The 27221-nt window shown below is 43.8% G+C and overlaps 1 protein-coding gene across 1 annotated transcript; it reads left to right on the top strand.

Annotated features, from left to right (window-relative positions):
* Positions 1 to 6975: 6975 nt before the first annotated feature.
* Positions 6976 to 26583, top strand: RAB39B (RAB39B, member RAS oncogene family). Its single transcript, XM_081180225.1, has 2 exons — positions 6976 to 8594; positions 16496 to 26583. Exons 1-2 carry the CDS (start codon positions 8380 to 8382, stop codon positions 16920 to 16922), a joined length of 642 nt encoding a protein of 213 aa, XP_081036351.1. The 5' UTR covers positions 6976 to 8379; the 3' UTR covers positions 16923 to 26583.
* The last annotated feature ends 638 nt before the right edge of the window (positions 26584 to 27221 follow it).

Raw genomic sequence — 27221 nt, 5'->3', positions numbered from 1 at the left:
TATGTGGTTGCTAGCTGTTGTTTAGCCCCATCAGTGGGCTTCATGCTTTCTAGCAGTGTTGAGGGGGGCTTTTTCATCTTGAGGGCTGCATTCCCTTCTGGGCAACCTCCCATGGGCCACATTGGAGTGGTGGGTGGGGCCTGCTATAGAGGGCAGTCTCCAGAAGTATGCATGTATGATTTGGGGTGGCCCAGAGGTTATTGTGAGATGCAGACCTCCAGGTTGCTATTTGTTACAGTCATTAGGGATCATTGCAGATAGACTCTCCCAGCTATGGGTGGCATATCCACATCTGCCCAGTGGCACTTCCTCCTTCATTCACCAAGGGAATGTGCAGAGAGGGGGAAGCATGGGTAACCTAATCAAACGCATATCAAGCAACTGCTCCCTCCCTTGTGGATGGCAGGGTTTAGAATCAATTTAGACTGAAAGCAGCACATTCAGGAAGAACACAAACAATTTCAGGTTAAGAAAGCTACTTTGTGCTACAAATGAATGAGTGTGTACACACAGCCATAGTACTGAACACCTTCAGCTCATGATTCTTGAATACGACAGCCTTTTCCAAGATGTTCTGGGAAGAGAGGGGCTGCTGTTGCATAGTGACATCTGAAAAAGAAAACGCATGTTGCAGTTCAATTGATTTATTGTTTCTGTCTCCCAGGTAACGCAGATGCAAGCACTGTTGCATGCATGGTGTCCTACAGCGCTTGTTGTTGTAGTCTTCTTTCCAGCCAGGAGATTGCTAAAATCTCCAGCTGCTCATTAAAACAATGAATTTTGCATCCTTTTACTCCTCTCAGGTTAAAATGCATCTGTTGCTCTCAGTGTAGGCAAGTAGGCAAAACCCACCTGGAACTGACCCCAGACAGACATCTTATGATTTTTCCTCTTTGGAGTTCATGATATGACTGCAACTTTTAAAATTTTGAGGTCCATTTTATTTTATTCTATACTACATTTATTTTTCTATTTTGCCCTACTTTAGACCTCAGGAAAATGTGTTCCATTTTGCTTCTTTAATGCTGGTCATTGACTGCAACAATAAAGTTTTGGGACAATATTAAAGACATTTCCCTTCTATGGATGCATATAGAAGTAATGGTAAAACAGGAATTGGGAGAGGGTTTTGCACCATCAAGTAAAGCTAGCTTCCTTCATCACTCAGAATCATGGCAAGCGAACATATCAACTGTTCAAATATTATTCTACATGTCAATGATTCAAAGGGGGTTTGCAGACAGCCTGTTTCTTCAGCATTCACCTTTATCTTTATGCAGGGTAAGATTAGATATTTCTGGTTGTTTAATGAGTATTCATTCTTATTTGTTTATAAATGATACTGCATCAAAGCAATTGCTACCCACACTTCCCAGTGAATTTTCCCATCACTTTCCTTATCGCAAAAAAGCCTTAACTTTTAGGGAAGCAGTATTGTTACACAAGGTCTCCCAATCAACTACAATTGAATTGATAGCATGTGATTGAATCTTGAAAGTAGTGATAGACTGGAATTTTCCAAACGCAGGCATTGACAATCCAAAGGCTGGTTCTCTGCCCTCCTTCTCTCTCTTCCTGTGCCCCCACTCCAACGCTTCTATGTGTTGTCTGCTTTTTAGTTTGTTATTTTAGCAAGTCCATTTATTCATTTCAACATTCATTCATTCCCTAATTTTTTTAATGATTATTCAGGGATAAAGGAGAGAGGGGTTTTTGATGGCACCAATGCTAGCCAATCTGTACTGTACATAGTTTGCTCCTGCTGCAAACTAAAACTTTTTTTTTTTGCCTGAGCTCAAGCTTGAGAAGTGAAATAATTGCTTCTGAGCAAAATGCAGCAAATTAACTTTCAAAGCACCCCTGCCACCCAGTTACTGTATGCTTTCCATGTCTCATAAATTGCACAGAAATCACCATAGAGATCACCATCAATCACACTGAAATGGGAAACTTTGTGTAGCTCATAGCCCAGCATGACTCAAGCTGGTTGTTCTAAGAAACAGCTTTTTCTACTTAAGGTGATGTTGCTTAGCTGTATGGTTACAATTTGTTAACAGAATTAGACCCAAAGTGCCCGGTTCCTTTCCAGCTGGCAGTTCCTCTCTCAAATGATAAATACTTTAATACAACAGGTATGCCTTTGAAACAAGGGTTGTTTATAAAGATGTATGACAAAGAGTTCCAAGAAACTAGGGTTTCAAGCTGTGTGCACATTACCATTTACTCTGACTCTAATGTGCTCCCAGCACAGGTGTGTGGAGACAATTGCACATGACGTTAGCAACCATCCACATGCACCGTTTGGTTTCTTGGCAAATACTGCTGTTAGGTGTGTTTTTTCCACAGGCCAGCTGTCAAGTGATTTGAAAGTGTTGACTGTGGTTCAGCTGAGGTGGTGTCCATTTGAGACAGTCGTTGCACATGTGCAAACGACAGCTTCATTAAGGGCTTTTCGCCACAGAGCTTTCCCCACAGAAACCTGGTCTTAAAAGCTGAAGTGCAACAAATGGCAATTCAGGTTTTCTGCAGATTCAGGGGTAAAGAGCAGGTTTTCACAGAGAAAGCTCCAGAGCAGAGAGAGAGAGAGAGTGCTCAGACACAGAGCTCTAAAATGTGGACCATGCCTGGAAATCGCAGAGGAAAGATAAATGCAGATAAGCCCTGAATAGTAGTTTAGGAGGTTGCAGGCACAGGGGAATCAAACTGGTGATATGCATTGACTGAAGACATCTTCACCTCCTCTCTGGTGTGTACAGCAAAGTATATATGAGACTTGAATCATGAAGGGGGGTGGGAAACAACCTCCCTGTGTTTTAAGCCTCTAATGCGTACAGACATGCCCACTTGAGCTGATCATAGCTTTTATTACACCATGTGGTGGTTTTCATAAAATGCCAAGGATCAGCTTTCACGATTGCTTGCTTCTTAATTAAATTTCTGGCACTCAGAGAACAAAGGAAGGCTGGGGGGGTTGGGGTGGGGTGGGAACTGCAGTTTCTAAGTGATCAGAAAACATGGGAGGATGCATAGTGTTTCAGTATGTGAAATAAATGCAAAGTATTATTTAAATCGGAAACAACTTACTTATTTGTAATACAATTAGCAAAGTGTTAGGATGCACACACTGAATTCAGACCCCAAAGTTTTGCCTCTATATAAAGGTAAAGGGACCCCTGACCATTGGGTCCAGTCGTGACTGACTCTGGGGTTGCGGCGCTCATCTCGCTTTACTGGCTGACGGAGCCGGCCTACAGCTTCCGGGTCATGTGGTCAGCATGACTAAGCCGCTTCTGGTGAACCAGAGCAGTGCATGGAAACAGCGTTTACCTTCCCGCCAGAGTGGTACCTATTTATCTACTTGCACTTTGACATGCTTTCAAACTGCTAGGTTGGCAGGAGCAGGGACCAATCAACGGGAGCTCACCCTGTTGCGGGGATTCGAACCGTCAACCTTCTGATCGGCAAGTCCTAGGCTCTGTGGTTTAACCCACAGCGCCACCTGCATCCCTTTGCCTCTATATAAGCCTGTGTAATTTATAAACCTATGGACTCCCATTTTCTTGGGTTCCCCAGGAGTGCCTACTGTTCTGACCAAATAAAGTCAACTCAGACATCACAATTGGTGTATATATTGAAGGAATTCACCACCTGCCCACTCCTGACATCACATGACATCAGGTATGGAGGAGGTGCAAACACAGCCACAAAGCCATGACTGGGAGCCTCTGGGCAAGATCCAGTGAAGCAGCTCCACCAGCACAGGGACTTTTGATTGTGCAATGGAACTTGCCCCCTCTTTCCTCTGCCTGCACAACCCATGCCTTCCTAAATCTGTGCTAGGTTTCCCCCCACAGCCCTCCAGAGCAGATCTGGGGACAGCATGGGGGCAAAAGGAGGAGAGGGAGAGGAAGTTGTACTATGCAAGTACGTACAAAGATTATCATTAGTTGGATACCACAGTTAAAAAACACTTCTGTATAGTCCTTGGCAAGGGAGGCACATAGCAAGCCTTACTGGGATCTGCTGCATTATAGAGTTCCTGGTCAAAAGCTAAACCCTGCTAAAAGCCAGGCTGCCCACTAGGCAGGGCCGGCCTGGGACATTTTGCCACTGAGAGATAATGGGTGGCCCAAGCTCACCCAATGGACTCTAAGGCTCAGTCCCGCCATGGTACTCTAACCCAGGAATAGACAATATGGTGCCCTTCAGGTGAATACTAGACCACAAATCCCATCATCCTTGACCATGCTGGCTGATGGGAGCTGGAGTGCAGCAACATACCATGTGGGTTACCACTGTCTTTACCACTACACCACATGGAAGGTCTTCTTATTCAGGCAGCTGAGAATGCAGCTATGGGGATAGTACTCCTGGACCTGCATTCATTTTGAAATTGGCAATTTTATTTAATCAGAGGGACCTGACAGAGGGGAGAATTGAAGGAAAAACTGGGTCATGCATGAGGATTTGAGTCAATGCCACATCCAAGTATGTAGAACTTTCCAGGGTCATTGTTGGCCTGTAAATACTCATCTCAAATCCTGTTGGCCTATAATTGTTGGCCTGTAAATACTCAGCTCAAATCATCTCTTACATTGTCTTTTACTGTAGATCTTATCAAGGGGAAGATAATGCATTTTTTATTCCTTTATGAGGTATTGTCCTAGTCAAGCCTTAAAGCCCCTATAAGTATCTTCTTTGAGGGGCTTAATATATTTGTGACCAACCAGGTGGCAAGATATCTAAATGCTGTAATATCTTTTAGACCTGCTATGACTCCTTAGCTTGTCAACTTTAATATAATGATCGGTTCTATTCAGGCCATGATTTCTGCCTGCTTCATAGTTTGTACCTTGCTTAATGGTTAGTTGAATGTAATCCACATTTGACATACTGACCAACTGATTGATTGATTGATTGATTGATTGATTGATTGATTGAAGTATGCAGAAATGTAATATATCCTTGTTTTTCCCCCATTATGCAAAAATCCTTCTGCCCAGCCCAGAAGAGGTAACTGCTAAATCTCCCAGTGCCTTAGATAGCAAAATCCATAATGAGATCATGTAATGAGATTTAACTATTGCCGCTTAATCTTTGGATCTCTAATTCATGTAAGAGTGAGCTGCTGAACTCTGTCTTATCAATTCTATAATCATGGTTAAATGCTGAGGCATAAATTTACAGGGCATGGCACTGAATGAACCTTCCTGGATATAGTTCAGAGGGTACTTTTTACCTTTGTGTAAATGTTTTAAAATGTGTAGTGTTTTAAAATGATAATTTCTTATGTATAAGTGTTCTCGGGATCATATGTAGAAACAACAACAAGTGGCTTATGATTTAAAGAAAGTCAAATTCCTAATAGTTCTTAAGGACTAGGTTCTTGAATTTAACATGAAATGCTTGTTTGTGTTCCCAAATGGCCACAGAAGACCTAAGCAGCTTTGGGTGTGGGGCGGGTTGGTGTGTTTACTCTTTCTTCCTTACAGCTTTCATTGGGCCAAACCACTGTTATAATTACCCTGTAGCATCAGCTGCTGCTTCTTTAAGTGGACAGAAGTATAAATCAACAGGTGAACATTATTCCGCCATGGAGATGTGATGATGGGGGAAATTAGCATTTTATTTTATTTTTCATTTCTGCCTGTGACCGTAAAAATGCTGGCAATCCCAGCCTGCATCAGCACCAGGACATGCTCACTTTGGGGCATTTGGCAAAAATATGTTGATATTATGGTGTCACAAAAAGGGGGGAGGGCAGTGCTTAGAATCAAGAACACTCAGGCTTCTCAAAAGGAAGCAAAGGGGGTTGAAGGGGCTTAGATCTTGCTTTGCACACAGGTGTCATCTCGGGCATCTACTGTCAGCCAGGATTTTAACACACAGCCTTCCTGATCTAGGTTGGCCAGTAGTCTGTGTTTAAGGCAGGTTCCTATGTTTCATTATATCAAAGGCTGCATTCAGTGCCTACAGATGCACCAGGAGGTAGATGATATCTATAATATTGCTTGATTTCAAAAACAAACAAGCAGCAAATCTCCAAGCAGATAAAACATCTCTAAGGAGATAAAAACGTCAGAATTAAAATTTAAAAACAGGTATTAAAAAGAGTAAAAGTAAAATCAATTTAATTTTAAAACCAATTTAATTTAATTTAATTAATTAAACCAACACTAATGTTTCAAGCATGAGTCGAAATATGGCTTATAAGGAGCCTTGTAGCGAATCTGACCACTGGTCCATCTATCTCAGCATTGCTTAATACTGGATAAAGGTTTCCAAAAAAATGGTAACACAGTCCTTTGCCTACAGGATTACAATCTACATTTTTATTTACCAGCCATTTTTAATGGCTATGTTTAATCTGCATTAAAGTTCTAGTCTGCAATCCTATGCCCATTTACTTGGGAGTGAATTGAATGAGACCAATTTATTGGGGGTGGGGAGGTACAGAGGCTGTGCTGTTGAAGGCTTATTGCTCGTTTTGCTAATTTGTTGTGGATATTGGTTTTTGTTGTTTTATTTGTATCTGGTATGATTTTTTTTTTTTAGTATTATTCTTACCTATCTCACAGTGCAACGTGCAGCACAGCCCTCTCAAGTAAAATCAGCCATAAAAGTGGCCGGCAGAATGGTTTGTGTCTCAAGCGCCATTGAACTGCATACTATTCCTATCTTGAGCGGGCAGTGCGTGGTTTAGTCACTCGATTATTATTAATTCTACACCGGGCATAGTTGCCAGTCTCAACCTCTGCTTTGCTCTCCTTGACTCTTGATTCTCCGGAGCTGATCTGTTAGCAAATTGGTGGCGGGGGGGTTGTTTTTGTTTTTATAGAGATCTTATTCTTTGTTGGGAGAGGTCTGAGTTTTGTTATTTTAAGGGCGCTTCACTTCTAAACAATGTGGTAACGGCAAAACCAACAATATCCTGCAGGCTCCTCTCTTCTGGGCAGTACAGTAAGCTGCTGATGCCAATGATGAGTCAGACTGTTTGGTGCTGATGCTGCTGCCATTTCATCAGTTCTGTGATCTCGCCTGCATCTCTCCCCTTCGCTGCCCCTCCATCTTTGAAGCGCTGGGTATCTTTTTTTCCGGGGGGGGGGGGAGAACGCAAACAGGAAGGTGGATGTTCTCTACTCTCTTGGAGGCAAACGAAACCCGCCTGGTGCTAACCAGATGTCCTTGAGAGGCATCCCTCCTTCCTCCTGACATATTTCCGACGGAAAGCTTCAAGGTAACTGCCTTGCCAGGTCCTTCGCTCCCCTCTGCCTCGTAAGAAGGCCTGGACGGGCTTGGAGCATCCGGCCTGCCTTAGGTGGAGGATGGAGCCTCGTTTGAGGACAATATTCCTAAGAGCATTCCTCCTGCAGCTCTTCGAGGACCGGTTGCCTGGCGGATCCCTGGGGGAGCGCTGAGACAGCAGCCGGGAGGTCGTCTTGCTGAGAGCCTTCTGTGAGGGCTTGGGGTAAAAACAAAAAAACCAAGAACTAAACAAGAACAGCAACCCACCACCACCGAAGCCAAGGGCTTGAGAAAGAGGAGAGGAGGGGCGCGCGCGCGTTTTCTGTCATTGCAAACGGCAAGACCCCTTCCTTGGCAAAAATGAGAGGGGCGGCTCTTCGGCTGAGCGGTGTGACGGGCTGACGGTCAGAAAGGATGCGTTGTTATTGTCTTGCTTTAAAAAGAAATGTGCTGCTTTGGCTCGAGGGAAGGGGAGAGAAGGCGCTTAGGTGAGGAGTCTCGGACCCCCTGACCTTTCCGTCCACTTTCAGCGGGAACATTTGTGAAGTGTGTGTGTGTGTGTGTGTGTGTGTGTGTGTGTGTGTGTGTGTGTGTGTGTGTGTGGAACACCGGCAGCACCAGCCTAGGAGTCTACTCCCACGCGGCCACGTTCTGTAGGACCTGCCCCTCTTCCTCTTCCTCCTCCTCCAGAGAAGACCTCCTGCGACAAGGACCGCGTCGCTTCCCCCTTTTTCTCCCCTGCTCGCTCGCTCTCCCAGGAGACGAGAAGAAGCCGCAAAAGGGGACGGAAGAGGAACGCCGCCCAGTGGCCGGTGCGTGCGCGCCGGCGCGCTCCTCAACCTCGCTCTCCAACGCGGCGCCCCATCCGCCTTGCGGGCCGCCGGAAGCGCAGCCTCGAGTTGCTAGAGGTGGCGGGGGACCCTCCTGGGTCGGGTATGAAAGGCTTGCCTTAGGCTCGCTCCTGTTTCCCTGCGCCAGGCTTGCGCGCCTCGACGGAAGACGCTGCGCCTCCGGCATCCGCGTGGTTGGTCTCTCCGGGGGCGAAGACGCAGCGGCAGCGGCGGCGGCGGCGGCACCGACACCACCACCACCAAGCGCCGGCTCCGGAGCTACCCCGCCTGGGGAAGGTGGAGCATGGAGGCCATTTGGCTCTACCAGTTCCGCCTGATCGTCATCGGGGACTCCACCGTGGGCAAATCGTGCCTCATCCGCCGCTTCACCGAAGGGCGCTTCGCCCAAGTCTCCGACCCCACCGTGGGTGTGGATTTCTTCTCCCGCTTGGTGGAGATCGAACCAGGCAAAAGGATCAAGCTGCAGATCTGGGACACCGCCGGACAGGAGAGATTCAGGTGAGGATGAGCCACTTTTGAGGATGGGGCTTGGGGGCCGGGGGGGGATGTCGTGTGCGGATGGAGGGCGAGTGGCAGGTCGGCGCGGCGGAGGCTGCAACTGCGCCCCGAGTTCTGTCCCTTTTACCCGCCGCCACCATCATAAACATCTTTGCTCTTCTGCAGAACAGCCTTCATTGTGAAGGATGGTGGAAGACCCGGACGGCTGGGTGGCGGTTTGATTTTGCTTTGTCGTTGAAGATGGAGGAGCCAGAGTAGGAGGGAAGAAGAGACACCTTGCTGCGGGTGGGGGCCTTGGGGTGGGTGGGGTCCGGGTTTCAAGTGGGATCTCACAGCAGGTCACACAACAACACCCAGCTTCCTCCCCTCCCTCACCCCTATCCTCCTAACAGCTGTTCGTTGAATCCTGAAGGGAGCCAGAAGCACAACAAAGGCTGCTGAGGAGCGCCCCTCCTCTCAAAGAAACATAAGCAGCAGCCTTCTACCGAGCCAGAATATTGGTCCATTTGGCTCCATGTTGTCCACACTGACTGGCAGTGATTCTCCAAGGTTTCAGGCAGGGGTCTCCCCAGCCTTACTTGCAGAGCCTAGGGTCTTCTGGTATCTCTGCTGCTGAGCTCCAGCCCTCTTCCCTTCCCTCTCCATCCTCCATGTCTGGGCTGATACTGCAGAGGTTTTGTACTAAATTTATTCAAGAAAACTTTCCCACAGTGCAGATTTGTAGGCCACAAGCAACCATCTTGCACAGGAAGAAAGAGACTCTGGCCTTAACAATTTCTCAGGGTCTGGCTGCCCAAGTAAGGGTCTCCTAATGTAAAGAGAGAAGAAAACCAGGCCACTGGGGATCTCATATGCAGGCTTTCCACATGCGTCAAGGAGCTTTGATGCAGTGGTGCCTTCAAACAGAAGATTTCCTTCTCCGTATCTTCCCAAGTGGTACAGCCCCCTCCCTTGAGAGTACTGTACCACATGCCTGTAAAAACATCTAGGTCCATTCTTAATAGACGCCAGGTGTGAGGAACATTTGGCTTTCCAGCTGTCACTGAACTACAGCTCCCATCAGCCAGTGGATGGGGGTGATGGGACTTGTCGTTCAGCAAGTTCTGGAGGGCCAAAGGTTTCCCGACCTGATATGCACATACATGAGCTACTCATTGAACAAGGCCTTGAGGATATAACGACTTCTGAAATTGTGTCACCATGAGGACTTTGTGGATTGTGGTCGCTTTCCTCCCCACAACACCCTTGCTAAACTATTTGGCCAACACATTTCCAAATCTTTCTCCATAACTAACCACAAGAACTATAAAATGTTAAGCTATGTTCCTGGATGCTGAATCTCAGAGCTATGTCAAGAGCAGGCAGCCAAACACCAAACTGGCTTGAGGGAGCAACATGTGATTTGCAGACTAAATGTTGCCCAGTCAGCAGATGCCCCTCCTGTCCTTTTTCCTGCCCCATGATTGAAAAATGTGTTTATGAGGGACAAAGCAACCCTCTCTCACTAAAATAGCACTTCTCCACCCATTTCTGACCCTACATAAAGGAAGGAAGGAAACTGTGCACCATCTCATTTTTCCACGCCCCCTCCCCAATAAACCTGGGTGTGGATGTATAATTGCTTCTGTATACGTAGTGTCTCCATTCTCTTAGGTGAAAGCAAGCTACTGTATTTTTCCGTGTATAACACGCCCCCGTGTATAAGATGCCCCCTATTTTTGGGGACACAAAATTAAGAAAATGGGGGGAGATTGCCCTTGTGTCTAGGACTCCCCCCCTTTTAACATTAGTTTTTTAGTAAAAAAAAAACAAAACCTAGTCTTATACACAGAAAAGTTCAGTAATTCTTTATTACATTTGTATCCCACATTTCCTCCAAGGAGTTCTAAGCCAGTTCTGTCCGCTCATCCATTTTATCCACCCAACAACCCAACAAGGTAGGCTAGCCTGAGAGAATGATTAGCCCAAAGTTACGCAATGAGTTTCATGGCTGTGTGGGGATTTGAACAGCACATTGGCCTCCAGTGTCAGGTTTTTAGTGCCCACAAAACTAATAAACCTTCAGCTTAATATATCTTGTGACTTTGTAACGCTGCTGCATTCAGACATTGTGATAAGCTATTTATTATGCTGGGAACAAGCCTCTCACAGGCTTGCATGCTTCCCCTCCATTTCTGGCATGGCCTAGAGGAGGAATTTAGGAATTTTGCTTGCCCTCTACACATGAGCTACATTTGGACAAGGATGAAGCCAATCTCCAGTTGCTACATGAGAAAGAAAGGTTTTGTTTCACCAGCGATTCTGCTGCAGGATGCTTGATTAGACTGTTTCCATTTAGAATCACCAAGGATTGAATTCATTTTTTTTTAATGAAAAAACAAGTTCCATTCTTCCAATTCACTTTAGTTATGGAAACAGATGGAAATTCAAGAAAATGAGTTCAGAAATATATTTTTATTTATTTTGTTTCGTTCATTCGTCATTCATTTCTCTTGGGATCATAGGAGCCAACTCCTAGGGGCCAAGGGCCCTTCACACACACACACACACACACACACCCAATGAAATATTTAAGGGTGCTGGCACTTCCCAAAGATGATGGGTATTGCCATTCAAATGGGGGGGGGGTGTGGTGTCATGTGATCAATTATGTGGGGTGGCACTTACCTGCCCCCCCATATTTTATTCAAGTTGACCCCCCCCCCCGGTTGGGATGAAATATAGAAAACAGCCTGGGGGAGAAATAGTACAGGTCAGAAAAAAGTTATAGAGAAGAATGGGGACAGAGAGCGGGGAAACTGACAGATATATTAATTTTTTAAAATCTCTAAAATAGATAACCTGTCCAATCTGTCTGAAAATCAGCAAGTCTGATGCTTAGGGTGGGTGAGGTGAAGAGGTGGCAGATTGCCTGAAAAATGCATGACATTAGGATGAAAAACGCAGAAGTTAGAAGCAGCAGAAGACCAACTGGGTCTCCCATGGAAATAAATGAGGGGGAAAATGGAAAAGCAGAAAAGGAATGCAATTGAACTGAATGCTGAAAAACATAAAGAATAAAGAATAAAAATGTTGTTCCCCTACTCCCCCAGAAATCACATGACATGCTGTGACCATTTCAGCTGTGCTGCTGGTCTTAACAGATGCTCTCTTGAGTCACCTTCCTCTTGGACCCTGATTTCTAGTCTTGGGCTGTCCCATTATTATTTGATTTAAATCTCATGGTTTCCACTTGCAATGCACAGCTCTCTGGTGTACTTAGTCTGGATCATATCAAAGGCCTATCCAGTCCAGCTACCTGGTTCCTATGGTAGCCAATCAGATGCATCTGGGAAGCCTTCAAGCACAGACTAAAGGCAAGCACCCACTATCCCCAGTAGACAACACTAAGTGCCATAGTGCTGGGAACCTGGAAGTTGCAAAGAGCCATCTTGGCTATACTTATCCTTCATCAATTTATCTAACCCCCTTAATGCAGAGGTTTTCAACCTTTTTGGGTGCATGGCTCCCTTGACCAACGACATTCTTTCTGCGGCACCCCTGTGGGGCTCAGGAGCCCAGTAATGTCACCCCTTGCCTGCAGAGCTGGCAGCTTCTCACACTTTTTGGAACACCCTCCATTGTAGAGTGTCCCCTCAGCCTCCTCTCCCATCTCCTTGGGAGTCCCCCGGGAAGCTTCTGCTGCCCCTCACACTGCCCCACAGGGGCCTGGGACATGCCTGTCCATTCCCAACAGCAAGGGTTGGTGGACTGGCTGGCTGGGCTCCCTCACCCACTTGCTTGCTTACTCCGAGGCTGCCTCAGCTCCTGGCAACCAGCACCCCCTGACTAGCCCCAGAGGACCATTCACCTGGGGAGCTTGTAGCTGCTGCAACAAACGGCTGTGCAAGCCTTGGGGAGGCAGAGACACGAGAGGGTATTATTTTATTATTATTATTTGAATTTATACACCACCCTGTACCCAGAGGTCTCAGAGTGGTTAACAGAACAAGATCAACATAAAATGCATAATATATATAATCAAAATAAAACCAACAACCCAATAACACCCCCCCCCCAAAAAAAGAGCCACATTTTAAAAGGGCATAGGATGTCAATCAGATCAACCAAAGGCCTGGTTAAAAAGGAATGTTTTTGCCTGGCACCTAAAGGTGTATAATGAAGGTGAACTTCCCAGGGGAGAGCATTGCACAGATGGGAAGACACTGCAGAAAAGGCCTGTTCTCATGTTGCCACCCTCCGGACCTCTCGAGGTGGGGGTACACAAAGAAGGGCCTCAGAAGATGATCTCAGGGTCCAGGTAGGTTCATATGGAAAGAGGCAGTTCTAGAGGTATTGCGGTCCTGAGTCATTTAAGGCTTTATAGGTCAAAACCAGCACTTTGAATTGGGCATGGAAACTAATTGGTAGCCAGTGCAGTTGGACCAGAATCAGCGTAATATGTTCAAACCGTTTTGCTCCGGTGAGCAACCTGGCTGCTGAATTCTGCACTAGCTGAAGTTTCCAAACTATCTTCAGAGGCAGCCCTACATATAACACATTGCAATAATCTAACCCTGAGGTTACCAGAGCATAGACAACAGTAGCTAGGCTATCCCTGCCCAGATAGGGGTGTAGCTGAGCCACCAGCTGAAGCTGATGGAAGGCACTCCGGGCCACCGAGGCCACTTGAGCCTTGAGTGACAGCAAAGGATCTAGGAGGACCCCCAAGCTATGAACCTGTTCCTTCAGAGGAAGTGTAACCCCATCAAGAGCAGGCGACTTCTCACCTATCTGGTCTAGGGAACCACCCACTAACTGCCTCAGTCTTATCTGGATTGAGCTTCAGTTTGTTGGCTCTCATCCAGTCCATTACTGAGGCAAGACACTTCTGCTGCCTCACCTGCAGATGTAAAGAAGATTTAGAGCTGAGTGTCATCAGCATACTGCTGACAACGTACTCCAAATCTCCAGATAGCCCCACCTAGCAGTTTCATATAGATGTTAAACAATGTTGGGGATAGGATTGAGCCCTGCGGAACCCCACATCGATGGTTCCACTGGGTTGAAAAGCATCCCCCAAGCAACACCCTCTGGGAACGACCATCCAAGTAGGACTGGAACCACCACAAAGCGGTGCCACCCACCCCTAGTTCAGATAGTCACTCCAGAAGGATACCATGGTCAATGGTATCGGAAGCCACTGAGAAATCAAGAAGAGACATGTTTCCCTTCTCTCTCTCTCTCAACAGAGGTCATCATACAGGGCGACCAAAGCAGTTTCTGTGCCAAAACCAGGCCTAAACCCTAATTGAAATGGATCCAGAAAATCAGCTTCTTCCAAAAGCTTCTGGATCTGGTCTGTGATCACTCGCTCCAGAACCTTGCCTAGGAAAGGGAGATTAGCAACTGACTGGTAGTTAGGCATCAGAGGGAAGGAAAGAGGGTCTGAGGCCAGTTTTGCTTGGGGCATCCCTGACCATCATTCAAGGCACCCCACGGCACACTGGTTGAAAACCATTGCCTTGCTTAAAGCCATCATTCCGCAGCAGGTTTCACAAACTATTTGTGTACTAAATGAAAAAATAAGAACATAGGAGCTTTCTGCTCCATTCCCCCCCACCCACCCCCAGTGCCCTTCAAGCACTGTTGGGACTTCAGCTCCCATCATCACTCACCATTGGCCATGATGGCTGGGGCTATTGGGAGCTGAAGTGCAGTAACATCCAGAGAGCTCATGAAGGAAGGCTCATGAAAAGCAATGCTTCCTTGACCAGAATACAATTTCTGCATGCAAAAGGGCACCTTTGGACATCTCCTTAGGTTCATAGAGATGTGTGGAACCTAGGAGTCTATTGAGTGTTCTATATACACCATTCACTTGCCAATTCCTAAAACCTAGCCAACCTTTGCATACCACATGCAGTGAGGGGGGTGGAGTGGTATGCATTGTCAAGAGTTTTGTTTACAAATACCTCCAAGTGACTCTACTCTCTCCATATATTTTGAGGATGACTTGAACTAGCAGACTCTTGACCCATCAGTTTAGTGGAAGCAGAGCCTGCTGGGAGAAACACCAAGACTTTATTGCCCTGTTTAGGCCTATGGCGGAATCTAGTGAAAAAGCTATCTGCATCTCATGCAGAAGGTCCCCGGTTCAATGTCTAGGTAGGGCTGGAGAAAGACTCTTGCTTGAAACCTTGAAGAGGCACTGCAACTCAGTGTGAACTATACTGAGGCAGGTGGACAGCCATGATATAAGGCAGCAGCTTCTTATGTCCCTAAATTTTTGCTGGGCTGCACCATTTCAGATTGCATGTGGGGGTTGGCATGTTTGAACGTGTGGCCAACATGAGGTAGTGGGCTTAGGCTTTGGAGCACCAGGCTTCGCATCTCCACTCCCTGGGTCACCTTGAGTCTGTCACAGTCTCCTAGCCTAACTTACCTCACAAGGTTGTTAATGAGGATAAAGCAGAGGGGAAGATTCATTTTCATTTTTTTCTACTCCTTGGAGGGTGGGTGGAATGTAAATGTAGTTAACATTTTTGCACCCCCAACACAAGTAAATAAAAGCAAGAAGTTCCCTCACATGTAGGAATCTAGTATATCAGGGAAAAGGGAAATATTACGGTATATGGGGTGGGCATTGAGTAATTAGACCTTTCGCTAGTTAAACAATCTGTGGCCTTTTAAACCACAACAGGGGGTTTATTGTTTGTTACTATGGTGTGAATATTTGTGTAAACCACCCTGTGAACCTTGGATGAAGGGAGGTATAGAAATTCGATTAATAATAAAACAACAACAACAGCAGAGCAGCATTAAGATGTACAGCTTCATACCTGCAACTTGGAGCGGTAAAGCCCAGACAGAGTTACCGTGTGATTCTGCAAACACATATAAATTGCATCCATGCATCCATTCCTTCTCTTTCCTCCAGCTCAATACATACATTGTATGTTACAGCCCACATGTTACCCAAGCAAATGGTCCAATTTCTGTAGTGAGGGTATACCCCCCCCTGCAATTGTACGCCTTATTTGGGGCGTTGCTGGTTTGAAATTGATCAGCGATTACTGGTCCTCTTTCTCATCACCTGTTCAGCTGAGATTTTATAAATGAGGAAACTGCTACTTAGGAAAATCTGGGATATTTTTTACTTTGCAAAATAGTAGATGTGGCCTGTGCAGAGCAGGCTTGGGACAGATGAAAAGTAAAGCAAAAAAAGTGGTTATGGAGGGAATGAAACAGATGCATTTTCCAATGTCTTGTGGCAACAGTGACATTGGAGTGGAATCCAGCCACTTTCTAGAATCAATTTCTAGACTGTCCATTGAAAGATAAAAGTACTAGCCACCACAAACCCTCTGTTGCTCTTGAATTATTATTTTTTTAAATCAGTACAGTTCTGAAAGGTTCAGTATGTCTTCTTGATTCTATATTGTATTCAAACATAGAAAAGCTGCTCCTTGGTCTTAGCAACCACCCTGCAACTTTTGGACATAATATCTTAAGAGGTGTGCATATTCACAGTGGCGTAGCGTGGGTTGTCAGCACCCGGGGCAAGGCAAGTAATTTGCGCCCCCTAACCCGTGGATTTGTGCCCCCTAACCCTAACCCCCAGATGTTGCGCCCGGTGCGGCCGGCCCCCCTGCACCCCCCACGCTACGCCACTGCATATTCATAATGCACAGACAAACAACTTTCCAGACTGTGTAAGAGAAAAAGATGGTGGGGCAGAGAATCTTTGTGTTGTCTGGTAGAAACCCCCTTTATTTTGCTGTGTAGCACAAAAGGGCTGTGTTCTGGGTGGATTTGCACCTAACTGGCTATTTCAGATGCACGAAACCAGCCACTGCCACTAGCGTTTTCCTCTTGAAAATGATTCTCATTTCCTTCCTTGGGCTGCTGCTCTCTTCCAGATCAATTACCAGAGCCTACTACAGGAACTCAGTTGGCGGTCTGCTCCTCTTTGACATTACAAACCGCAGGTCCTTCCAGAATGTTCACGAGTGGCTAGAGGAGACCAAAGTGCACGTCCAGCCTTACCAGATCGTGTTCGTTTTGGTGGGCCACAAATGCGACCTAGACACTCAGCGGCAAGTCACCCGGCACGAGGCTGAAAAACTGGCCCTTGCTTATGGCATGAAGTACATTGAAACCTCCGCCCGGGATGCCATTAATGTGGAGAAAGCTTTCACCGACCTGACTCGAGACATATATGAGCTTGTTAAGAGAGGCGAAATTACTATCCAGGAGGGCTGGGAAGGGGTGAAGAGTGGGTTTGTCCCAAACGTAGTCCACTCCTCAGAAGAGGTGGTGAAATCAGACAGGAGATGTCTGTGCTGATTGCTTAACGAAAGCAAGGAGAGATTATTGCTGAACTTTACTAACCAAAACATACCCTGCTATACAAACTTGTCGTGTGACAGAAGAGAATGTGACAGTAGTATGGCAAGTACCAATGCCTGGTGCTTTGAACCTCTGAAGAATAGAATCGTGAAGGGCTGTAACCCCGTTATGTAGGAATGAACCCAGATGCATGCTTATATTGTAGGAGATGGGGTAACGTTAAGAGCAGAAAAGATCCGATAGGGGTAGTAAATATCAGGGAATTTTACAAACCCTGTTTTAAATAAATCTGTCATTCAGTGCTTTGTGTTGAAGCCTATTAATATGAAACATATTCAGAGGAGGAGGAGATACAGAAATCTTCGCTTATTATTATATATATTTTAGGAAGATTAAAACATAACATGGTTGCCATTCTTTTTATGAGAACTTGATGGTTAACACAAAGAGGAAAGCATATTTTGCAGAAGGGGCGAAGGCTTTCATGCCTACGATATTGCTGCAGTATAATCCAACTCTCTTTAAAAGGAAAGGGGGAAGTGTTAGATCACTCTTGTTAAAATGCAGTGCAATGAATAGAACTGTTAAAATGTGGTGCAATGAATAGAACACAGACTGGTGTTTTCCTGATCAAGCCAGACTTGGTGGTTCCAATTCCAGTAATTTGCCAGACCAAACGTTTGTGCTACTTCTTCAGTTATTGAACTGGAAATGCTCCCCACTCCTGAATTTGCTGTAAAATCTGTTATCAGCAATGGTGAAATTCTCAGCCATATTCAGTCATACAGTATTTCTTAAATGGGAAATTATTTCATCCTAATTCAGAGAGGGATGCAGCCTTCCCACCAGTAGCAAGCTGCAGTGGCCAATTTTGGGTCTCTTAAAATACAAACTTCTTGAAAATAAGGCTGGGGAGGGAAGCAGGACTCATCAAAATGGGGAGCACAGACTTTTCCCAAAGAGCGGGAAGTGGGGGTGTTCTTCGTTTTGTTTTGTGGGGTGATTTTTTTTGGAAAACAAGTTCAAAAGGACTATCTGAAGGTGGAGCTGATCAGCAGGAGAGAGAGAACTAAGGAAGAGGGTGTGTGGTTGGGAAACTCACAGGAAAGCGGTCAGGAGCGCAAGAAGGAACGCTTTTACTTTGAAAGTAGAACTGGATAAAATGCTGGCCTACAAAGCTTCAAGTGGGCCTTTGTTTCAGGGTAAACTTGTTGAGTTCTGAATTAAGAAAGCAAGCAGTCCAAATGAATTAAGGTAAGCAATAATAGCCACCCTGAATACCTAGGAAGAAACTAATGTGTTGGCAGGATACTCAGTGATATACATATGTGCAAAGAAAGGAAGCTTAGTGTGTGTAATGGTCTAGATAGATATTAAGATGGAACAAGCCTGGAAGCAGGAAGGGGGAGGAGAGAGAGAGAGAGAGAGAGAGAGAGAGAGAGAGAGAGAGAGAGAGAGAGAGAGAGAACGAACATCCGGAGAGCACCAGGTTGGGGAAGAATGTGGTGTAATTATTTTGAATGAAATTAATCTATACCTTCACATGCGTTTCCACACTTTATACTTACAGAAGATCCTTTTAAGAGAACCGCCCACATCATTACTTTGTAAAGATGCAGGTGAGTTTGAACTGGAAACAGAATTTTAAGTTTGGCACAACAAAGGTCATATTAGGGGTAATGCTAATACCGATGTCTTTATTTTCAATAATTAATTGGGTAACTAGCTTTGTAATAAACACCACTAATATCCACCTTGAGACGGAGAAAAAGTGGACGAGGGGCAGTTTGAAAAAGCCCTCCCCATCAAGTGTGTGTTCACACACACATACACAGGTTTTTGGAGGGGTGACGTTTTTCAAACTAGCCCTCATCTACTTTTATATACATTGGCCCATATAATATTTTGCTTCTCGTCATGTGATGATAATTACACAAATAGTCACATGACATTCACTGCCAGCCAGGCTTTTGCAGACTTGCAACAGCAATGGGATATGAACAGCATTTCATCTTGAGTCAAAAAAATAGCTAAAAACAATCCCCAATTAATCTAGTCCATCCTAACTTCCATTTTCATTGGAGTTAAGGAGAAATGTTTTGCCCAACCCATAGATATTACAAAGCAAGAATGCAATCAGTAAGGGAAGGGAGCCACAGACAAAATCAAAGGAAAATTATTATATTTTTCTGGGCTTGACATGAGGGTTGAACCCAGGTATCAAAGGAGTTTTGAAGTTAACACCCTAGCAAACTCTAGGGTGGAAGAAAACTGGGGTTGTCACCCAAATAAAGTTGTTTTAGTCAATTTTATGATTTTTTATTGCATGGATTTCTAGAGATGCCTTGCTTAAATGCTGTTACTGCAAAAACAGCAGTGTATCTTGTGACACCTTAAAGAATGAATGAAAGAATGTCACTTTTTAAAGTGTCACAGAACTCTGTGCTGTTTCAATTACAAATTTCTAAAGTTTTCTAAAGAAAAAGGCAGACATTCTTTTTAGTTCGGAGTGGGGTAACCTGTGGCTCTCCACATGCTGTTGGACCTCAAATTTTATTAGATCAGCCAGCATGGCCAATGATCACGGATGATGATCTAAACTTAGAACTGACCCTGATAGTGAATGGGAGCAACTGAGCTCAGTGAATATGCCATAAATGCTTTAGACTAGAGCTGGGATAAGAACCGCCCACATATGTTGGTCTGGGATGATGGGAGTTGTGGTCCAACAACATCTGGAAGCCCAAAGATGCCCATATCCTTGTTTTAGATACAATGCACAGCAGTTTTAGAGAATGGACAGCAGGCATCATGGTTCTTCTGAAATGGCACTTTCCATCTATAGAAGAGCTTGCATTAGAAATTATTGTAAGATTAAATGACTACCCAATTAATTAGGGGCTCCTTTTTAGTTGATCAAAAAGCTTTTATAATCAATTAATCTAAGCAATTGACTTATGTTGCAGCCCTCTAGAAAAAAACAGTATCAGTTAATACTGAAGTTATATCATAAACATTGTAACCAGGTCTAATTTAAAACTTCCCATTTTCTGTCCTACTATAACTGAATTGAATATATATATTATTTTAGATTGCTAAATTGACATGTTCATTTCATTCCAGGCAGGTTCATTTTCAAACTTTTCATCTTAGAACACAAGTTTCCCTTTTTTGTATGATAATATTGTGGTCTTTCATACTATTTATAACCCAAATAAGATGCTGTTGCTGTTTCTTCTTCTTTAACCACAGTCTTGGTGGTTCCTATTTTCAATTCTAAAAAACCCATGCCTAGCATCTTAAGTGTGCAGCTCCTTGCAACTTTTATCACTTACCTTGACTTTATCTTTGTGATTTTTTTTTAATACAGCAAAATAATTTATCCTTTTTAACTTCATAAATACGCTGCACAGAACTAATTCATATGCTAGCTGTTAAAATCTTGCAAGAATCAGGAAAGGGAAAAGATAGTACATCTTCAACCCGGCGCATAGTTAAAACTATGGAATTCGTTCTCACAAGACATTGTAGTGGCCACACTTTGGATGGCTTCTAAAGGGGAGAAGACTATCGATGGAGGATAAGGCAATCAATGACTAGATTGGGCCTTTGGCCTGATCCAACAGGGCTCTCCTTACATTCTTATGTAAATTCTACACAACATACTTAATGCAAATATATTGGCTCAAATCCAAAGAAAGTTAGCCATTATACTCAAGGACCAGTATAAATTAACTAGGCATAAATAAGCCACAACGGCACTTGTCCTCGAAAATTTGAAAAGGCAGGCGCCAGCATAGTTTGACTATTGGTCCTTAGGGGTCTGGTGGGCTTCTGGGCTAGACGTCTCAGGAAACCCGATTTTGCACCTGTATTTAGTTGCTAAACTGGAGTCATCTGGCCCTAGCCTTGCATTTAGATCACCCACCAGCAGGACCTTTGCCCCTGGATAATCCAAAATCAGCAACTTAACAAAGGTTTCTAATCTTTTCCACTTGCTATCGATGTCATTATTTAAGCTAGTTGGAGGAATATAAACATTTATAAATAACACTTTAGATCTTCCCCATGATATAAGTAAGGCCATTGCTCATTGGTCTAGGGAGGGCAGCTCTTTACAGATGGCATTTAGACATTGAGAAATCAAGATGCAAAGCCCCCCTTTAGCCTTCCTGGGCCTCTGCCCAGGATAGCCCTAATTGCATAAGCATAAAAACCTTCCGGAACTGGAGTTTCTGCTCCTCGTGTCTCTTGAAGGGTGATGATGTTAAAGTTTTGGCGATAGAATGGAATATCTGTAGATTGAGAAGGAAACTCGGAGCGCTGTAATTAGCCTCAAATAGTTTTAGATAACCTCAAGGAGTTTTGGGTGGCTTCAGCAAGATTTCAAAGGGGCTTTAGAAGAGCCTCAAAGGAAGGGAGGATGTTTAAAATGCTGTCCGGTGACTCCCGGAGTCCTTATCTGGCTGGGATATAAGCTTGTTTTCCGGGAGTGTGTCTTTTCCCCTTATTATTTTTTAAAAGCTCCTACTCCCCTTGCTGAGGCTCACAGGAGAGCCTCTTCAGAAACTTATCGTCCTATTGAGTTCAGAGCAGCACATTTAACTTTCACTGGATTTGGGTCATTCCATTGAATCCATTATGATGACAACATGTTTATTTGGATTGGTACCAGCTTTCTGAAGTTGCAGAAAGGGGGCTCTCCTAAAATCCCTTTAACCAGAGACAGTAAGAGCATAAGGGCTTCTGTATGCCAAGAATGACCTCTCTCCTTCACGTACTGATGGTACAAACCTAAGTGTGGCTACTAAGAAGCAATGCCAATTGCATTCTTCGGGACTCTCCCTGGTGTGTTTAGAACTGCAACCTTAATGTATTAAAATTTAGGTTTCATAAGCAAATCAGCATTGGATACATTTCAGTTCTACCCAACTCTCAAAAAGCACTCAAATACTATTTCCCTTCATGGCTTCAAACCTTTTAAGACATTTTTTTTCTCTGTAAGGGTCATGATAAAAAATCTTACTCATCAATTAATCTTCTAATTAATCTTACTCTTTTTTTACCCAAAGTCATTCTAGTGTAGTGAGAAAACATTTTAACAGCAAATAAATACCCCAGGAAAAGCTATAGATTTATTTCTGCATTGTCATTAATTTGCCAAGCATTGATTTTTACCCTAGATTCAGGTATGTTTCAAGTTGGCTTTAAAAATGAATTCAGAATTAAACATTTTGCATAATAACCAATATTACTCACAATGGACCCATGTAAATAAAGGGACCTGCTCTGAGTAGGACCAACATTTGCTACAATTCTCTATTTATATAACATTTATATGCTGATTTTTGGCTCTAATTTTTTTTGGACTGCCCTCTTAGCTGCAAAAATATTGTTGAATCCAAAAGAAAGCAACTAGCACGAAGAATTCCAGCATCGTTTTACGTCAGGATCCATAGACTAGCATACTGGCAAATTTCATTTCCCCCCAGTGCAGTTGCTGTTTTTAACCATATTAGATATAGTTCAACTGCTGCCTGCCTCAATAAATACATTTTAAACACATAGAGGGAATAAAGTTTGGTCATGTTTGGACTCTTTGATTTATAATGTATACTGCATTAGAGTTACAAAAGAAAGTAAAATGTATAGGAAATTTGATTGAAGACCTTTAAACGTACAATAATACTGATCGAAACTCATGATGTAATCTCTTTCTAATGCCTTATATTTTTAGGCAACTTATATAAATGATCATCTGGGGAGGGGGACTTCCTCCTGTACACATAGAAGTGGGGTTTGACTTTGTAAAATGAAAAACCTCATCTTTTTCTTGACTTGTTTTAGCATTTTGACTACTGAAAGATACACTGGAGGCTAATACTTTTTAAAAAGGCATTTTCTTTCATTTTCACTCTCTGGCAAAGACAGACAAAATAAAAACAAGCCTGTTGGTAAACTCACAATCTCAGTCTGCATGCTGGATTAAAAAAAATAAAAATCTCTCAGTACCTCCAGATTAAAATTATACTGTACACTTTCCCTAGCTTTCTGTTATATGCACTGTAATGAAATGTGACAAAAAACCCCCGCTGTATTTAGCTGTGTGTGAATGAAAACTATGCTTGTATCTAGCAAAATGGTTAATGTGATTATGTGACATTCAAAACTTGTAAAGGAAAATCCGTGTTTTTATTTCCTCTGCTGTTCCCCACCCCACCCCATCAAACATCTGTATACAGCAACCATGGTGGTAAAAACCCAGTACAGAGTAGATTAATAATAAACATATGCACTGTTTTAACAGAATCCACTGGTGTTTTTAAGGTGCAGATATGAACAAGGTCTGTCTCCCACTATTCTGGGCATTTTCAAACTGGTATTCTTGTGGAAATCCACAGTGAATAAATTATTCTATAGAGCCAGGATGGGAAATAGTCCATTTGAATAACTGCCAAGGCAATGCATTGTGAACTACAGGAAAGTCGCTAATTCCTGTATTGCACACAGCTGACATTTTAACTGAAATCAAGCAAATTATGACCTAGGAATTGCTGGTGGATTAGACTGCTGCACTTCTGCAATGTCATTTGTGCAAGCTGCAGTTAAACTTTTGAAAATCCAGACGTGGAAAACATTTGCTGACAAATGTACATCCTGTCAGAAATAATGTTGGGAATCAACATCCTTGCAGTGCCTCTTGCCACACTCTAGCTGCCCCCCCTTCCATTAAAAAAGGCTTCTTGCTTTTAACGCCCAACTGACACAGGAACACTAATGGGCCTTGTGGGAAATAAAGCTAGGGTATGCAGTGGCAGGATCTCCCTAGCTTTCCACAATGTCTCAGAGCAATGCTGTATTGGGAGAACTGCAGGACAGACAAATGGTGGTTAGACTCAGTAGGCCTGGTACAGCTCAGAGCAGAAGCACAATTGGATAAAAGGAACCAGAAGGCACTTTGCACACAGACCTTTTAATCCTGGCCCTGGTCACAGCTGGTGAAGGTGAGGGTTAAAGATAACATTCTGTAGCGTGGTGTTCTTAGGAACCAAAAAAATGTCCATCTGTGCAGCAATGCTACCAACTGGATGATGGATGGTGGACGGACATTGGACATGTTCCAGTCTTAGCCGGATATATCCCTGCAAGATCATGGGTTTAAAATAGGAGTCAACTATGGTGCTCTTCAGATGTTGCTTGACTCAAACTTCCAGCAACCCCAGCTAGTAAGGGCATTGGCAGGGGTGATGAGAGTTGTAGTCCACCAAAAAGACAAGAGTTGTCACCTGATTATAGAATCTGAGTCAATTAATTATATTTGTATGTAGGAGAAAATAGTTCTTGAAGCAATAAGCATATTTTCTGTTCTTAAGGTTATGTACATGTATCCTCTTAAGAAAACATTGCTTCCTATGAGAGATGGGAAATATAACCAGAGAAGGATCAGGAAATGGCAACCAAAAAGATCAAGGTATGGAAGTACATATTTATGAGAAAATGTTCCAACAGTTGGAGCTGTTTGCTTTAGAAAAAATGGAGAGTAAACCGAGAGATGGAGAATGATGAATGTTTATAGAATAATTCAGGGCTAGGGGAAAAATTGCAGTCGAGTAATAGTGGAAGATTCAAGACAGTGCATAGCTGGAAGTGATGAGTTTGCACCCACAATATTTAGTAATGGCCACTAACTTGCATGACTTTAAAATAGGGCTAATAAAAATTCATGAAGGCTATCTGGTTACTAGGCATGATGGCCAAGTATTAGCTCCAGTGTCTGTTGCAAAGATTCACAAGTGAGAAGCGTCCTGTTGCATGTAGAGGACCCCTGTGAGCATTGGATGCTGGAGTAGGTGGGCCTTTGGTATAAGCAACTCTTCTCTTATGATGAAACTTCAGAAAGGATGTCACATCATTTGCCTCAAGATCTTGTGCTGAGATGACCATGTGTGAACGACTGAATCTGTAAGCACCTACCTCTTCCTTTAAACTGCAGGGATTTGAATCCTAGAATTATTGCAGTCCTGGGGCAATGCACTGGAAGTTTGGTGTTACAGCAACTTGCTGAAGCACAGTCTTAGAAAAGGAATTTCTTCTCTGGACTATCATCGCCTAAGAGGGTGCTTGCCCCCCCCCCCACAAATATACTGTATATCCCAACTTTATTTTGTGGAGCTCAAGATAGGGTATGTGAGATTTCCCATCCAGGAATTGACCAGTTCTCAGACTGTCTTTGCTCAGACCCATTCTGAAGCATTTTAACAGTGGGCTTTCAACTGGCTGAGCTGTATAGTGAGGTGGGATTGCTGCTACCATACAGCAGTTCTGGCTACCAATCATGCCTAGGATAGTAAAGGGCTCTCAGCTCTTTCAAAGGCACCACAGCTCTTCTCAGTCCCTCATGCTGCATCATGGCTAGACACAATCAAGAGTTATTGAGTACACTGAGTAGCAGTGTTAGGCCACTGTGGAATAACCAGAAGCTGCAGCTTTCGGGAAATAATGGGAGACATTCACAGGCAGAGAGCCATAGAATTACTTTAAGTCATCCCCAAGTTGTGCACATGCTTAGGAAGCACTTTTAAAACTCTCCTAGAATCATAGAATTGTATTTGGAAGGGGTTTCAGTGGTCATCTAGCCCAATCTTCTGCAGTGCAAAGCTAAAACAATCTGACAGACGGCCACCTGGCCTGTTTAAAAGCCTCCAATGAAAGTGTGCCACAAAACAAGAGGACAGTGACTGCTCAAGCAAGTCCAAACACCCTTTGGATGTATAGAAGTGCCCTTGTAATTCTTTTGATTGTTCCCATTGTAACCAAGAGGCACCAAGGCTCTGTGGCAACGTGACGATTAAAGATGCTTGGATAGCCATTTCACCCATCTTTTAGAAGTGTGGGAGGCATGCAAAACATGATTTTAGGATTTTAGGGCTGCAAGATTAGCTGACCTCATTTGTGCAGCAGTAGAACCATTTCAGGCTCCACTATCCTTTGTTATTATTTCTGCACTGTGTTCAGACAGTTCCATAAGAAGTTTTGGTGTTTGCTCATGCCTTTTTCATTTATGTTGCCATGCACACTAGCAGATATGGACACACTGATTAAAGCACAGTGCAACAAGGCAAGACTAAATGAAAAGTGTGAATGTGCTAACTCATGAACTGTAGCAATTCTCTAAGTTAAGATAGGTGAGCAACAAACACAAGAGAAACGTGCTCATCCCTAAAGTTTTAAGATGCCAACCTACATCCACCCTAACAGCTCAGGCTAGACGTGCCTTACATATCTAGGAGATCCAATGTCCATATGGAACTTTTAGGTGAAGCACTATTAGCCTTACTCAGCATCTATAATAAACACTACAGCTTGAACACATATAATTTTATTCAACCATCAACTCAAACTCTCACAAGAGCACCATCTTGTCTCTTAGTAAGGCAAAAACTAACTTCTTGGAGGAGGGGGAAATCTATAGCTTGAAGAGATGAAACTATATACAAAAATTCTGTAATCCAAAAGGAAAAATGAGAAAGAAACATTTTGTTTCATAATCAATGTTTTTTGCATTATTTGGATGTTAAGTTCTGTATTCTTATTCACCAGAAATATTGCTGTCTTCTGTTTCTTCTAAATCTAAATAAAATAATGTCCTTTTATTTTACCATAGTATCTTAGATTTGTCTTTTAAACATGCATTTATTTTCTACAGGTTCAAAAATATGCTTTGGGATCTTAAGGTATATAGCACATGGGTAGGCAAACTAAGGCCCGGGGGCTGGATCCGGCCCAATTGCCATCTCAATCTGGCCTGCGAACGGTCTGGGAATCAGCGTGTTTTTACATGAGTAGAATATGTCCTTTTATTTAAAATGCATCTCTGGGTTATTTGTGGGGCATAGGAATTTGTTCATTTTTTTCTTCAAAATATAGTCCGGCACCCCACAAAGTCTGAGGGACAGTGGACCGGCCACCTGCTGAAAAAGTTTGCTGACCCCTGGTATAGCACTTTGAAGAAGAAGAAGAAGAGTTTGGATTTGATATCCCGCCTTTCACTCCCTTTAAGGAGTCTCAAAGCGGCTAACATTCTCCTTTCCCTTCCTCCCCCACAACAAACACTCTGTGAGGTGAGTGGGGCTGAGAGACTTCAAGGAAGTGTGACTGGCCCAAGGTCACCCAGCAGCTGCATGTGGAGGAGCGGAGACGCGAACCCGGTTCCCCAGATTAGGAGTCTACCGCTCTTAACCACTACACCACACTGGCTCTCTGGTATAGCACTTTGGGATGCCACCTCCAACACTG

This window comes from Podarcis bocagei (genome assembly GCF_964188305.1).
Source record: "Podarcis bocagei genome assembly, chromosome: Z".
Lineage (NCBI taxonomy): Eukaryota > Metazoa > Chordata > Lepidosauria > Squamata > Lacertidae > Podarcis > Podarcis bocagei.
Note: the sequence above shows the minus strand (reverse complement) of the source record. Positions and strands in the feature narration are given on the sequence as shown.